We start from the raw sequence: 16,758 nt of genomic DNA on the forward strand, positions 1-16,758 counted from the left end.
AATCGCGCTGTGTTTTTTTTCGTGTAATTTGTGTGGCAAGAAAAGTCTGGTTAGGAGTTTACAATGCTAATAGCTCTAACTCGAGCAAATGCGAGACCTGTTGCACTGCAAATGCTTGTTTAACTTTCTGCAGTTGTGGTTGAGTGAACCTGTATTGCACATCTCATAGGTGCAGTGTTGCAGTTGGTCTTATACATTTTATTGTGGAAATAAAGTAGGATGACCAGACATCCCGGATTTTCCCGGACAGTCCTGGTTTTTAGAGGACTGTCCCAGTGTACCAACGCTTCTCTTAATTTTAAATAAAGGTCCCGGTTTTTGGGACAAAGGTCAGATTAGTAAATAAATGTCCTGGTTTTTGGGACAAACGTCAGATCATGAAGGAAAGCATAAGGTAAAGGTATGCTCTCCTTTAACAGACACCTACAAAGTATGAAATAATTAAAGTAATGTATCTGTTGCTATCAGGCAACACAGTCCCCTGTCTGCTCCCAGCAGAGAGACGGAGTAGGGAGCAGAGAGAAGTTGGTGGGGGCTGGTTGGGGAGGTGCAGGATGGGAGGTCAAGCCATAAATCTGGTCACCCTAAAATAAAGGATCTGTGAATGAGGGCAAAAGGGGGGAAAAAAAAAATCAAGCACTGACAAGGCCAATAGGTCCTGCATGAGCTATTAGCTTTGCTTATGTGTTTTAGCAATATTCTAGGTCAGCATGGCTAAAAGTTAGTGGCATAGAGAAGAGTGGCACAGAGTAGAGTGGCACAGATTGTTGTGCCGTGATGTACAGTGGAGTAGAGTGGAGAGGAGGGCAGTAGAGTGGAGGGGTGTGCAGTGGAGGGAAAAAGTAGAGTGTCGCAGCATGTTGTGGAATAGAATGGAGTAGAGGGTGTTGTAGCGCACTGCCATTACAGATAACATATTTTTAGTAGAAATAACCATTACATTTGAATAGACAAACAGTTTTACTCATAAAACTATACAGCCCACAAACAATAATACATGAAAATGGCATCACCTAATGTATTGATTTGTTTAGATCATATTAAAATATTTGTTTCCACCACATTTCAAAACTGTAAAAAATAAAAATAAAAAATAAAAAGTGCTACATTTGTGCATTCCCAATTCTAATATATTCTGAAATATGTGCACAGTTCATTTAGAGTCATTTAAATGTTAGTGTGTGCGAGAAAAAATAACATTATAAAGTATTACTCCAGTACACCCCCAGTACCATGCATGATTATGATTGTCAAATAAATCCTCACACTTTGAATTCGGAGAAAGAAAAGTACACAGCAAGCTCCCTCGGAAGACAGTCCGATATCTGACCTCTGTCTTTGAATGCACAGCAACTGACAAGTAGCGGCGGCTACCACAAATCTTGACGGGAGGGGCGGGAGGAAGGGGGACAAGGAGGGAGGATTGGGAGGAGCGGTTTGGGTGTGGAGGGGGGATAAAAAAAGAAAATTAAAAAAAACATACCCGTTCCAGATGCCTCCTGCCGCGTTGCTCCTCTACTCTTCTTCTGGTGTCCCAGCATTCACTGGAACACCAGCACAGGCTCCCCTGCAATACTGGTGCAGTTCTCATGCTAAACCCAGCATGAGAGCAGCATCAGGATTGGTCTGAGCGGCTTGCACTGCCGCTCAGACACTACCCTGTGGTCTGTGCAGTTTCTCCAGCCCGGCTGTGTAGCACAGCCGGGTTGGAGAAACCTAAGTGTGCATGTGTGTTTTGGCCGGCCTGTAAGTGGCCAGACAAACACACATGCGATTCCACTTCCTCGCCTGAGGTCCAGCCCCACCCCTCCCTGCACCTGCTGAACGGCTGAGCCAGCAGCTGAAAGATTAAAATGATAATTAAATATTGTTTTATCTTTCAACTCCTGGCTTAGCCAAGGGAGCAATACTTCTTCACCATTGCAAAGGAGCCGCCCTTGCTGACAAGACAAGAACAAAATTGAAAGGCCTTTGTACACTTGTAGAAGAATACAATACATAGGATGTTCTCAATGAGAGGGACACACATACTGGACAGCCTAAAATATATAAATTCAGCAAATAGGAAGCCAAGCAACTGTGAGTTACAAAACACAAAGCGAATGGTAAGCAATGGGCAGAATGCATTCTCAGGAAAGCTTTCCGAATGTCTCCAAGAAGTGTTTGCAAACCAGACAGCTGTGCTGTCTGGTAGGTGTGAACCTAAAAAGGTAATAGTGGTCAGGAGGCAGGTCTGGTCTGCAGAGGTTGTTGTGACAAATTTCCTTCTTCACATCAATTTCCTACCATGATGAGTTCAAATTAGGCTGCTTTTCTTTCATTTGTTTCCTCACATTTCTCTCAAGAATAATCGAGGAATCAGTCAGCAGTTCGAAAGGAGTTCGGGGCAGCATTGAGTGATGCTTCAAGAATGAGGGTTAGGCCTGGAGATGCAGTAAGTGCAAAAGCCTGCTGAGGCAACAGTGCTTTAAATTCAGTGCCTGGCTGTGTTGACATGGCCTTATGGAGGAGGGCTGGGGTTTGCATTCATACACCATTCAAGAATAGAGCAGAGGCAGCTGTAAGACACAAAAAGCAGAGACTGCAGGTGCGATCCTACCTAAAAAGCCACTTGCCAGGATGTGGCTGTTTCTCTCCTGCTTGCGGTTTCCCTTTTCTGCATTAGAAATTACAGGATGTGCCCAGAGTTCTCCTCTTTGCCCTTTCTCTTCTCTGCCTTAGTAATGACAGCACAAGGCCGTGGTCCTGCTGCTTGCCGTTTCTCTTCCCCGGCTTAGTAATGACACGATGTGGCCCTGGTTCTGCTTGTGGTTTGCCCGATCTAGTCTAGCAAAGCCAGGATGGGGACGTGGTTCTCATGCTTGCTGCTTCCCTCCTCCAGGCTAGTCACGACAGGGCATGGCTGCGAATCTCCGCCCTGTCATTGCCCTTCTCCGACCCTGGACGTGGCTGTAGTTTTCCTCCTTGCTGTTTCCATTCTCGGGCCCAGTAATGAAGGTTGCTCAGTGGTGCTCTAACTCCAGCTGCCTGCTTGTAAGATGCTTTCCGTGTCCACGCCGTGAAGCAGATGCCTGTTGCTTCGGTGAAAAGAACAGATGAAGAAGGAAGACCAGCCTAATCTGAAGTATGTATGACTTAGGTACAGCCAGGTGCACCAGTCCGCCCCCCATTCAGTGGCACGGAAAAGCAAAGGTTGTTCCACTGGGCGATGGGGTGCAGCATATGGAGTTCAGGGGGCAAACTGGTGCCAACATTTTTAGATGTGAAAACCAGTGCAGTGTCTCGTACACCCGGATTACAGTCCCTTAGTGGACTTAATGTATAGGGAACCGAGCTTAGCCGTAACACCTTGCTATCCTAGGGAGCACAAAGCCAAGTGACACCCTAATAAAAGAAACATATTTCATAAACTATTGTGGGACAGTGCACAGCATGATTTTCAATAGTATATAGGATAAAGAACTCAATGTATTTCAAAATGTATTGACTCCAAAGAAAACACTAGTCTTATTTCTCTCTCTCTCTCTCTCTCTCCCCCCCACACTTTTATTTTGAGGAACCAGGTGCTGCGAAGTGTTAACCAAACTTCTCCCTTCAAAATCTGGATTTCTGCTGCGCTTTTTTGTCAGTTTTACTTTACTGTTCCGACATGGCTGGTAAAGAAATAGGGGGAAAAAAGTAAGGATGGCCACCAGCACATCATGACATGTATGTGTGCATGTGTTGTGATGCATGGGAATATATGTGTACACCCTGAAACCATCCTGGATAGGTCAGTGCGTGGGCACAAATGTGTGCGTTTATGTATGAACGCGAGAGACCATTCAACCACTGCCTTCGGCTGAACAAAGACACAAGGTACAGCCCCCACAGCTCCCAGACTGGGCTTGATTGGATCACTAATGAATGTGAAGAACACCAGCAGCATGAGGTGGGTGCAAGTGACTGCACATCAAAGTACCAAAATGCCTTCTCCCTGTTTCAGGTACTTTACCCTGGGTGAGTGACCATCCCAAATGTTTCTGGTAATAACCACATAAATGATAAGAAGATGAAAGGTACCATATGCAATGGGAACCTCTGAATCATTTCGAAAATCATCCCGACTCCCCAATGCGATACAATATAGTACTAACGGGAGATTTTGCACCAGCACTAACAAATGAGGTTTTCAGCAAAAGTGGTACCCATAGAGTGAGCCAGCAAATTAAGACATAGTTCAGAAAAGCAACAAACAGCTAAAGTGTCCTTCTGGGAAACCCAAAAACAGTCAGAGAAGAGCAGGCGAAGAGCAGCAGAAAAATATCAATGTGCATAAAATATTGGCTGTAAATTTCCTACATTTTTTATAACAAGCTTTGGCAAAGCCAATAGGACTGGCCTTGGCAAGTTGATGCACAGGAAAAAGAGAATTACATGCCACCACCTAAATGTGGCAGCCATCTGCTTTCAAAATCATTTTAAATGAAGGAAAAACAGCCATTGCATGTCATTTTAACAGACCAGTAGAGGTGCTTCAAAGCAGAGAGGTTGACTTACAACGGGAAGAAAAACCCTTCACAGTGTTAACACTCATCACAATGAGGCATGATTTTTACTGGTGCACTATTGGCTTTGAATTACTTTAACCAGAAGATATAGCTTAAACACACAAGGATGCCTAGAAAAATTAAAAAAAGAATGTAAGCTAAAAACGCATTGGCATGGTAAAGTATTCAGCCACCAGCCCTGGCACTGAAATACAGTTCTTTTTAGACAGATGTACACAAATGATCAGGGAAATGCATTCACTCGCAGATAACGAGCTCACTGGTTGTCCCATGATACACACTATGGCGAGAAAGCAAAATGTAAATGGCAGTCGAAAAGAACAAAGAATGAAGAAGCCTCATCTTCCAAAGCCACTTATCTTTGTATATATGTATGTATTTTATTTAGGGATGGTTTGTTACATGAGGTGGCTAACAAAGCGGTCTCCAGTACACACCTAAAAAAGAAGGTTTCAGGAACTGAAAGTCTCATACTGTTCCCCACTGCAAGAGCTAGGGCTACATTTCTTTTTCTACAATGACCGTATCTAATGACTGACATACTGGATCAAAAAGTAAAGAATGTGGCCAGACCTCTGCATCTGGCAGTGGCAGGTATCCTCCCCAAGTCAGAGTCAATGGGTAGCGGGGGTACAAATTCCATCAGCATGCTAATTTATGCATGCAGGGTTTTGAAAAAATAATCGCATAAATGAGCTGATGTGTTTGACAAATTGCAGGAGGAGACGGAGGTCTTCCTCCTGCTGTCTGAGTGCAGGCTGTGTGTCGGCTTACAGAGGTGAACAGAAAAGTCACCTCAAGGATATATGCAGTGCATGCACCCAACTTTGCCACAGTCTCAAGTCATGGTTGTGTCAAGGTTCATCTCTGTCACAAGTCCATTAACAAACACGGATTCTGTGGCTCACCAGGTCTGCTACCTTTTATGGACGAATAAAGCATTTACAGCAGCGTTAAAGACTGGCCACCGTGTCACCATATCTTCCGTCATCATCACAGGTCTCTGGCACTTATGGTCTACACTGTACATGAGGGATATCTTTAGGATTCCCATCAATAACACCTGAGGAGGGCTCTACGCGGCTCAGTCCGAGGCAGCCAATGGTTCAACTGGGACTCGTCTTCGACCATTTGACAGAGGATGCCTGATTGTGAGCCGTTATGACCTCTACGTTCTTGAGATGCTTTCTCTTATGGCCTTGCTAGAAACACTGAAGAGGATCACTAATTATGTGACTCCACCTGGTCCAGGTGGTAAACAATAGCTTCACGCACTCCTGTGCAGAGTAAGTTGTGGTAGGGCCTTCAGTTAAGCAAAAAATTGGTGCAACAACTCGGCGCACAAGTGCACTACAACGTAGTGGTACAAAGACGGTATCGCCAAGTTTTAACTATAGAGCAGATCATCGTGCAAGAAAACTTTTCATACTTAAAATACTCCCTGCCCACTGGACTTGGGGAGGTTAGTTTATTTAATGCAAAATTGATGACTGCTTTAGTCTGTTAATTACGAAACAGTAGTCCACACGCAATCATCCAATGTAACTGTGGGATACTGCTCTAGTTACTTCTGTAGGAGTCTGCTAAAAAAATAATTGCTTTAGAAACACTGCAAACACTCAGGGAGTGATAGGTTTATGTGCGTTTGAGGACTTTATTGCCATTTTATCCATTTATTCCTCTTTCATGCTCAATATAAATTGAGTCGGGTAAGTAACCACTGCCCTTGTAGTATCAGTGGTGGAAGAAGTAGTAGCGATAGTGAACGTACATGGAGCTCAGTCGCTAAGCATGAGGGCTTGCCAGTGGGCAGCACCAGGACCAAGATGGCGTCGGCATGCATCATCAGCAGTTGTTAGTGGGCGGAAGCAAAGGTAGCACGAGCTACTTACTGACACTCAAGGTGTTCACTTTTCCCAGTGATGGACAACATTTCTTTCAGAAATGAACGTTCGATCCTATGTGATGGAGGGTCACAGAGGGATTCCAAAACATTATCTTGTGTTAGCGGAATCGATTTGGACATTCAAATCCTTGCATTACCGAGGCTGTCAACTAAGCAGGAAATCACCTAAATATGTGAATATGTGTAAAGAAATGAAAGGAGGACTAACAGGAACTGGTATGAGCCCCCAAACTCTCTTCACAACTGAAGCCACAATGGAAAGCAAGTGTTATGTATTTTCCCAATTACTACAAACATACCCTGAAATCCGTGCTCATACAGGACCCTACAAACATGCGGATTCTGAGCATTCCATAGGGAGCAAAAGGGCACATTCCACAATCACAGTCACTTCAAGTCGATGTGGCCTTTCAACTACTTCACAATACACAACAGCCTACAGAGCGCAAGTATGAATCTCATTAACGAAAAGCAATCTCGAAGGGGCACACCGGGGGGACAGGAATGCAAAATGGCATGTCCAGCATATATATGTAACCCAAGAACCGAATACTTGTTCTCTTTAACCAATGTTCTAAGAGCCTAGGCCCTATATCACTCCCAAGCTGGTCTAAAATGCGGCTATCTACATTCCTCTGGGCAGACTCGAGAACCCCCCTTGCCATATCTGTGTGCTTTTGTTCCATTACCAAGAAGTGGACCTTCCACCACTCTCTGAGGGCCAGTGACGGACGGACATGCCCCTCTCCACTGTACTCAACTGGCATGACTTCTATTTTTATTCTTTCGTGAGTCTCACTTACCAGACACTCCAGCAACCTGGCGGGCCGGGCGATGATGATCATCAGCTTCTTCACCAGCTCGGTCACGAAGGCCACCTCCGAGCTCTCGGAGCGCTCGTGGGCCTGTGGGGAAGAAAGCATTACATTTATGTTCCAACACTATCATCACAAATTGTTGACACAAGCAGTAGAAATACAAGGGGCAGCTGCCCCTGCTTCAAAATACACCTATACTTTGCTACTCTCCCCATGAGGAGAAATGCAAAGTTATATAGGGTTCACCAGATGTCTGTACAGTATATGCAATGCATACAAGGATTGTGTCCAAGGTTGGCAGGGGATGAGAAGAGGGCCTGGAAGACAATTTTATTACCAATGAACAGTGAGCTGCCTCCCAGTCAGCGCAGCGGAAGTCACACAAAAACTTTTTTGTAGGTGGTAGATACACCACAGAAGAGCAACAGTAGCAGCAAACCAACACTAATGTTGGAAACGAGTCACAAGACGTCCACCCTGGGAACATCTCTCTGCATGCTAAGGGCATGAACAACTGGGGGGGGAGGGGCGTGGAGGAGGGGAAGGGGTGGTGGGGGGATGTGTGTGTGTGTCTGTGTGTGTGTGTCTGTCTGTCTGTCTGTCTGTTCTACTTCTCTGTCCCATGAACCAGGAGTGCAGGGATCAAGGTGGAGCAGGAGGCCTAGAAGATGCACACAACAAAACATGGCCCTGGTGTTTCCTGTCCTCTTCCCCGGGGATCCCCCTACCTCTGGAGAAGCCTGTCACCCAGAAAAAATGTTTCCTTCAGCCACCCCATTCTCCCCAAAAACCCAATACGAGAACACTGAGTTGTTCCACCACTTTCACTCTCCTTCCTGTAATGTTCACAGAAAAAATAATTCTAGCCATGTTAAAGAGAGCGTGCTGAAGATCTACTCAAGAAATGTGCACCTGGCACATATTGGACCCTGAGCCACATTAAAGTGATAAAACTCTTGATGCTTTGTCATTGGTCATCCCCTTTCTCAGATGCTCCTACCCTCCCCTAAAACCTGATTGTGTCATGACTACAATACGGGCTTCACTGTGGTTAAACGTAAACAAGCACTTTATGGGAAAACAGACTGGCTCCGAATGAGATCACAACCCATCTTCATGCACTATACCTTGTCCACCTCTCAGCCAGAGTTGAACCCTGCACTGTATCCTCCTTACTTTCTAGTTCCAACCCAATTAGCCAGAGTGCTGAGACCTTCCTTGAAGGATCGCTGCTGCCTCTTCTGTCTTCCCATCACCACTGGCAAAGACAGATGCATAGATACGCTGGCCAAATCGGGGGCCACAATCAACAACTCCACCATCTCGTGCAATCAAGTACTGATTCACTTCTCATCATTTTTCTGAAGAAAGCTTCTCGTTACCCAGAAACTAGGCCTAACTAACGGCCTCCAATCAGGTTTCCCCGATACTTCACGGTTCTCAAGAAGGTGTTGTCACAGATTTCAGCATTCCATAGAGTTACCCTTTTACTTTATAAGTAACCACAAACGCAGTTTCAGTATGGATTGCAACAATGGCTTGGATCGCAACCAGACAGGACATCCTCCCCACTTACAAAGGAGAAGTTCCCATCTACGCTTACTGCTGACACTATCAACGACTTAGTCGCTGCTGGGCACACCAGCATCTGCCAACGGTGAGAGAAATTACACTTCAGTCATGCAGGTCGGATCGTGTCTCGTAGACAGAAAGTAGTGATTCAAGTTGTGGGACTTCTTTCATAGTTCCACTAGGGACAACTCTGTCTCACATCTCTCGTATCGCTCTTACTACTTAACATTTGCATGTTGCCTCTTACAGGTTTACTTTGAGCTCTTCGAGTCCTACTCTACTCCAATGTCAATTACACCCAGATATGGATGTATGACAGTGGTTCAAAATGGAGGGAAGCCTCCTCTCGAGGATTAGGGGAGGAGTTAGACTGAAGTGAAGTTGCTCCAAAATAACTCAAAACATTTATTTTGGTATGCAACAAGTTACTCTTTCAAAACCTCCCTCAGCAAACCAATAATTTGTTTTGAAATCGCAGAAAAACTGGTTCATACTTTAAATGTGAGTAAAGCATGAATACCTAGACACATGACGGTACCCATGCCAGCTCATTGCAATCTTCCCTCCTCCCTACCCAGAGTGCACATGAGGACACTGGTTCACTCCATGCTGTAGGATGCCAATACGCTCTCAACTGCTCTACACAAGTATCAGCCTATCAACCTCCAGAGAATCCAAAATCCATCTGGTCCGCTAAGTGGCAGTCCCAAACAGAATAACCATATATTTCCATTCCTGGGGAATTTGGGGTGTGGGGTCTCTGCTCGCTCCGGGTATGTGCTAGTAGCAAATTAAATATATCTTCCTAAACCTATGAAAGCTTAAAAGGACCACTCACTCTCGCCTCCTGCTGAACAAAATTGACCAAAACTAGTCCCTTAAAAACATTTCTAACTACTTCCTGCTCACCATGTTCTCCAGCCCAGTTCCAGGGCTACTGAAAACGCAGCTTCATCTGGGAGCTGAAGCCCTTGAACAAACTTCCAGACCACATCCGTGTAATCATGTCCATCATTTACTTCAGGAAGCCTTAAGAGCCACCCTCCATGGCTTTACACTAACCAGACCAGAGTAGAAACACTCCTGAACATCTCATATTGCGAGGAATAAGATCAAGGTTTGCACAGAAATAAAGATGTGAAAAATGATACAAAACACAAATTTATCCTAGTGCTGACCGTCCTACTGTTCATCCATTGTGATCTAGTTGTCATCAAGCACTATTTAAAAGCTCACACTCATTCTGACTGTAGGCATGTATTAGGAGACCCCTTCAATTCAGACTTAAGTTTTTTCCCCCCACTAGGGGTTCAACTACAAATGACAAAACTATAGCAGCTACAGTCTGGAATAGGTGACATATCAACTAGTGTTTTTATTGAGATTATAGGATATATGATTGTTTTCATGGAATAAGTAATTGGAATGAGATATATATATATATATATAAATTTTATAGAGAGCGAGAGAGATATTGATTTATGCCAATGCAGTAAAAATAAATATGGAGCAATATTATTTAGAGCAACTGTACTAATAAACACACATTCACATATTCATTACAATAGAGTGAACATCAAAGTCCAGTTTATTAGCATAATGTGAAGTTTATTATCATACTGCCTTACAGACTGCATGTTACAACTTTACAGATACTAACTCTTCTTATAGTCACAGGGCCTCTTCAATTTGGCTTTGCCTTTCTGAACAAGTGTAATCCCTAACATCCTGGTTATGTTTAAATACCTTTGGCTAGTTCAAATACAGAAGAAGGACATAACACAGTGAACAGGGTATATACAGATGTGCGGAGTGTAAACACCAATTATTACCACTGTTGAGGGAGGTGAGGGGAACCATGGCACAATCGAGGCTTCGTCTTTCGTGAATTATGGCTCCTCCCTACATTCAACAATAGTAACAGCATATCACACTCTAGGCATCTACACACATAATAAATATTTAGTTCCTCCTTTTCACACAATAAAAAAAATATTGCAGCAAAGTTTGTGACAGTAGCTAAGCCTCAAGGCTACAGGGGGCTATAAAGAAAATAAGAAACCTTACTGGATACCATGAACTCCCTTTAACTTTGAAGTAGGATAGCGGCACATACTCCTGTGCATCTAAAGTCTGCAAAAACACTCCATCTAGCTATGATATGATACATAAAAAGGCTACTTAAGGGGGGAACTCGCATAAAGTAAAATTTAAAAAAGATCGTGTTCCCATCTGCATCACTTGTCTCTAGCTCTCAAGCCCCCATCCTGCACCCCGGGTACATTCACCTCTATATTATGCAAAATATAAATATGTGCGTGTGTGTATCTATATATAGATATATGTATCTATATATATATATATATAGATGTATCTATATATATATATATATATATATATATATATATATATATGTCAATTCACCTATGGCATACAGAATAGTCTACTTAAGAGTGGATCTCACGTAAAATAACATTTAAAAAAGATATTGTTTCCACCTACGTCACTTGCCTCTAGCGGTTAAGCCCTCATCCTGCACCCCGTGTACATATGTTTTGCTTTTTGATGACCAGTAGAGGAAGAACTAATCTATAAAGTTGCCCACATAAACCATGATGTCATAGGGTGCAGGGGGAAATGATGACGTCAGGAGCAGACTGGGAGGAGACCCTCCCAGTCTATCGGCTGGACGAAGTGGTGTTTTTGGGACAGCTACTTTAATACACCGCAGGAGGCTGTCTCTAGGCACTCGAGATTAGAACTCCCCATCTTCCAACATGTACCAAAAGTTCACTCAGGTGTGCGCTTCACAAGTACTCCGTTAACCTGGCCCCTTAGAAGCACCTAGAAATTCGTTTTTTTTTCACACTACGGTGCTTTAAAAATACACTCATCCTCACAAACATAATGGAAGTTTATTTATTTATTTATTAACTCAAGGTGACCTTTTTATTTCAAGAACATAACTATATGTTAGGTGACAGAATAAGTCTTTAAAACGTATCCAGCGTTATGCCAAGATGGGGAAAAATGGTCAAGCGGGATTTTTTAACGAACTTTATGAGTGGTTAATATTGTTGCTCCGAGTAGCTTTTCATTACGAGTCTCTGTGCACGTCCAGGTACTCTACTGTATAATGTGTTTTGTGCTAAGGTGTGAGCCACGCCAGAGTGAGCAGCGCCCAGAGCTCGGCGCACAGCACCGGTGCTTTAACTCAAAGGATAGGGTCCTCCTAGGCACCTCTGCACGGCGAGGATGTAAATGGAAGACGGCCTCGCCTCGAAGAGCCCTTGGTCCCCAAGGAGCCCGTGGTGATAGCAGCTGCTTCCGTCTGTCTGTGGAGACACTGGGCTGGACGGGGCAGAACCAACTAGGGAAGCATCCTAGGGTAGGTGCAGGGAACCCGGAAGCGCAGGGTCAGCCGGGCCACATAATTGGAGCAACTTGTTCAAGAAAGTCTTTTGGGGTTTTCTAAAGAACCAACAACGTACCGAGCTAGGTTTCCGCAGTGTTTTACTTTAAATAATCGTTGTGTGCTACTAAAAATCGTTTTTTTTACTATTTAATTGCTCCGAGTATCTGGTGGTAGGCGCTTGTCTGCACCGTCTAAGTTAATGGATTTTGAAACGTTCATTTACATAAGGGTCTTGAGGGCAAAGGTGGTCTATGATTTGAGCGTACGGTCCCTGCAGAGCGCTCCAGCCGAGTGCGACCCCCGAAGGCTACCTAATATTGAAAGTGACTAACTGCACAGGGCACATTTTCAGACGAAATATTTATTTCGGGCTAGTTTGACAAAGAAAAGATATAATTGGCTTCGCATCCAAATATATTCTCTAACGCCCCTTCCAAATGAGCGGTGGCACGCACAGATGACACGCGCATAGAATGATGGCCAGCCCCGACCCTCTGAGGGCTGTAACAGCGCAGAGACTGCCGCCACTGGGCTCCGGAGAATGGAGACGTCAAATTACAATACCGACTGAGCCACAGATGCAAGCACCCCGGGAGCAGCTGCCCGACACCCCCGAGATGCCTCGGTCACTCGCGGCATCCACACCATCACCCAGGGACCAGCCACGGGGAGCGCGCGCCGAGGAAGCCAAGGAGCCAGAAAGATGCACGGATGCTCTCCGCTCAGAGTGCTTCGCCAAGGAGGTGAGGACGGACCAACTTCTCACTGGCTCCTGCTCGGTAAGCACCGCTCTTTGTTACCTTTAGATATGAAGAGCTGGTGTTCATTTCATTAGGATCTTGTCAGTGAGTCTGGTGGTTGCATGGGGTCATTAATAACGACAGAGGACAGTCAACAATGCTGTCAACCCAAGACAATAGAGAAAGACACAATCTGGGCGGGTGATCAAGGAGGAACAAGATGAGGCTGTCAAACACCACAAATGCAGCACAATGTACTTTATGAAAGGGGAGGCTGCAGACACACAAACATGGAATGCTCGTAGAGAAGAGGAGACAGGGCTTTTTAAGAAAGATTTCTTTCCTACCTACAGCTAAACTAATACAACCTCAAACTAATTTACTGTGGAAGGGTGTCTCCTGAAGGGACGTCTGGTTGTACTGGGGTAGTAACAGTTTAGCGAGCTTGTAAACTAAGAATACCGAAGTCCACAAGCATTATCCCACAGACAATAACATGCCCAGGTGGAAATATTTCCTAGCTGTAATACAAGCATCACGTGCAATGAGAGCAAAAACTTACGCACTTCATGGTCAGGTAAAGGAAGGTGGATAGTGGGAGTTATCCTACTTATTTTGTGGGCGAGCAAATATCATCCCAAAGTGTTCGTGCTTCCCCATTGCAAATGGCCAAAACAAAAAAAAAAAAAGATAAACAAGCCAGTTCTACCAATCGCTGAGAAAAAAAAAAAAATTGCTGTGCGTAAACCAGTGGAGCCCAGGTGTTTGCATGCGCGCTCGCCGGGTCAAGTCCAACAACAAAAGAGAAAGCCAACGGTTACAGTGGCGACGGAAGGAATGAAAAAACACAACTTGTAACAGCCACTCAGCCATAATCTGGGCGCATCGATGCTGGTCCACGATCCTTAGCAAGTAGACCTCTTGGTCCGGTTCCCGCCTCTCGTAGTAGTAGAGCCCCGACATGGCTCCAGAGCTCCCGTTTGCCACTGATCCAGCAGTTCCAACAAGCAGCCGCATTATATACCATACAATCGCTTGTGCCTTTGGTGTGATGCATGCCGCCTAATTAGCAGGTGCCGGTGACGACATGCCCATATGAAGGTTGGGTTGGTGTCATTTCATATTTTCTGATCCGGTAGGAGGGCTCTGCGAGAGGAGGCTGGTTCCATTCCTTTACACTCATACACACGCCAAGTGAATCCTACTGACATATGCACTGGAGGCAGCAACGGGATAATTTACACGGCGATTCCCTCCTCTGAAAGAGTCATCCGTCACTAACTGTGAGCGGTAGGGCATGAAATTAAAATCGCTCTATTCCCCCCGGGGTGAGGAGGGACCAATAACTGCGGTGTGCAAGTCACAACACTGTAATTGAGATAATATACGGACTGAGACCCCAGTGTTGGTTATGGTGTCAAGGGATGACACATCAGCACTTGTGCCCTTCACTAAGAAAAATATTGAATCCCCAGGATTGCAAAGAACCATGCATTAGTAGAGCGAAGTCAGCAAGATACAATGCCACTCAAAGACCACTGTTGTTAGGTTACTGTGCATGCGAGTTAGAGGTCGTTATTGTGATACAAGTGACCCTAAGTTGTCCCAGCCTGCACGGTATTCCCTCGAGTGTACAGGTGCTCTTCAAAGCAAAGGAAGAGAATTGACAGCCCACGAGCCTCAGCCTTTTTTCTTCTTTGGCTTTCAATTAAATAACACAGGAAGCGGTCAATGGCACTGCGTACATATGTGGATTACCAAAAAATCCAGTAATACTTTTATATTTAATTCTTAAAGAAAAGTTTCAAAATTGGAACTCCACAAATAGTACATTTAATTTTTTTTTTAAATTTATTGTATTGTAATGTGATAACAGAACACACTGCATGAGTCATACACTTGTGAGTATTTACAATCGAGAAATACATTGGCCTTTTGAAAAGAATGGGAGAGTAGCTTTAAGGAGATACGTGTTTTGCCCCTGCAGGTATCACCCTGGGGCTTCCTCAGAGCTGCAGTCAATGGGAAAATGTATTCTGGTTATCATCTTTGAGAATACGTATCATATTTTATTCGTTGTTTTGGTGGCACTGCTTACAACTGAAAAAACACACTAAGGTAAAATAACATTTGAGAAGCTATGGGTATAAAACCGGTGCTCTTGTGTGACACGCTTGTCACACACTACTGCAGTAGTCCACTCTTATAGCTATAGCTGGAGGTCTCAACTATAAAATCTCCATCTACAGTATACCTGAATTCAGGTGCACATCCAAGCAGTAGCACGGATGGAACCAGAAAGGTCAGACAGATATCAGCAGGGGGACGGCAGGCATCCATTAACTTTAGTATTGGTTCTTCTAAGCAGCATTTTTGTAATAGGCTGACCTTTAAGTAAGGTTGATTTTGCTTTCGATCTGCAAATTCTGTGGGGAGTTAGGATCATCAGGCGTGCAGGTAGTAGAGTATACCTCTTGTATAGGAGAGTGCAAAACTGCTTCTCTTACTGTGAACAGTCTTGAACGTATCATCCAATGTTACAAGAGGACCTCTGTGGTGTGTACATCTGCAGGAGTGGTGCCAGGGGGGGCGAGCAATCACCTGCCTCCAAGTTAGGTCCAAAAGGTCTTAGGCGGTCTGTTTTCTGTCCTCGGATATGTGTTTTTCCCCTTATCTCTGCATTGTTTAAGTTACATGCTGCTAGTGTAACAACAAGGTTGTGTTCAGTGTTTATTGTCACTTCTGTGCAGACATCCCTGAATGTAGAATGTTTATTACTCAATGGTTCAAAAGGTTGGCCATTTTAAGGGGCGGATCAGAGGCATTTAGAGACTTTTGCACTTAGGTAACGACAGATGCGGAACATGGCCTGATAGTTACACAGACAAGATATAACTTGAAGCCCTTCAGAACCGAACTGAGGGCCAGTTCACAACTCTTGCCTCCTGGGGTAATTTTCAAATGTGAACACTCCACAGAGGTCCTCCCACAACGGTGGAAGGTAAGATCAAGACAGTTAACAGGAAACAATCCAGGCTTGCCCTCCCTCATACAAGATAGTTGCTATTTGGTCCTACCTCCCCTCAGAAATTACAGAAAGCAAAATCAATCATACATAGTGTGTGTGTGTGTGTGTGTGTATATATATATATATATATATATATATATATCTTTAGAAGCCTAGCAGCACCAAAACATAAGTTAGCAGTTTATGTCTGTCTTGCTCTTTCTCATTTCTTTTAGACCTTTCAGATTTCATCCCTTTAGATGCTTGGATGTGCAAATGAATTGAGAAACCTTAGCTGGAAATATTATACATGAAACCTCTTACTGTAACTATAAAATTAGAGCATCACAAGAAAAAAATGGAACTTCTCACCGCCCCGTTTATCATATTACAACACTGGTTTTCTATCCACAGCTTCTCCCCTGGTACTATACCTCACAGCAGCGGTCTTCAAACTTTTTAATGCCGCGCCACCCCAGTTAAAAAATAAAAATCATTGGGCCCCCCTCAGAATGTTTCGCAATTATTTTATAAAGATGGCAATGTTTAAATATGTCTAGACCTATTTAAACATTGCAGTTAAGTACTGTTACCTTTTTAAAAATGCAATAACAAGCTTCTGCTTAAAACAAAGGCCTGTTATCTATATAATGCTTCTTTTGGCTAGAGTCTGGCGCCCCTCTTGGGATCACTTGAGGACCCCGTAGAGGGGCCAGCCCCCCAGTTTGAAGACCTCTGCCTTACAGTGTG

The 16,758-nt window shown here is 44.2% G+C and overlaps 1 protein-coding gene across 6 annotated transcripts in view; it reads right to left on the minus strand.

Moving 5' to 3' along the window:
- The window catches only part of MAST2 (microtubule associated serine/threonine kinase 2), a 1,054,635-nt gene that overhangs the window by 139,540 nt on the left and 898,337 nt on the right, over window positions 1–16,758 (minus strand). For all 6 annotated transcript variants that reach the window (XM_069232766.1, XM_069232767.1, XM_069232770.1 and 3 more), the window contains one exon: window positions 7,260–7,361. In XM_069232766.1, the coding sequence (XP_069088867.1) occupies window positions 7,260–7,361 (102 nt within the window). The remainder of the gene's footprint in view (window positions 1–7,259; window positions 7,362–16,758) is intronic.

This window comes from Pleurodeles waltl, chromosome 4_2 (genome assembly GCF_031143425.1).
Source record: "Pleurodeles waltl isolate 20211129_DDA chromosome 4_2, aPleWal1.hap1.20221129, whole genome shotgun sequence".
NCBI classification, from domain to species: domain Eukaryota; kingdom Metazoa; phylum Chordata; class Amphibia; order Caudata; family Salamandridae; genus Pleurodeles; species Pleurodeles waltl.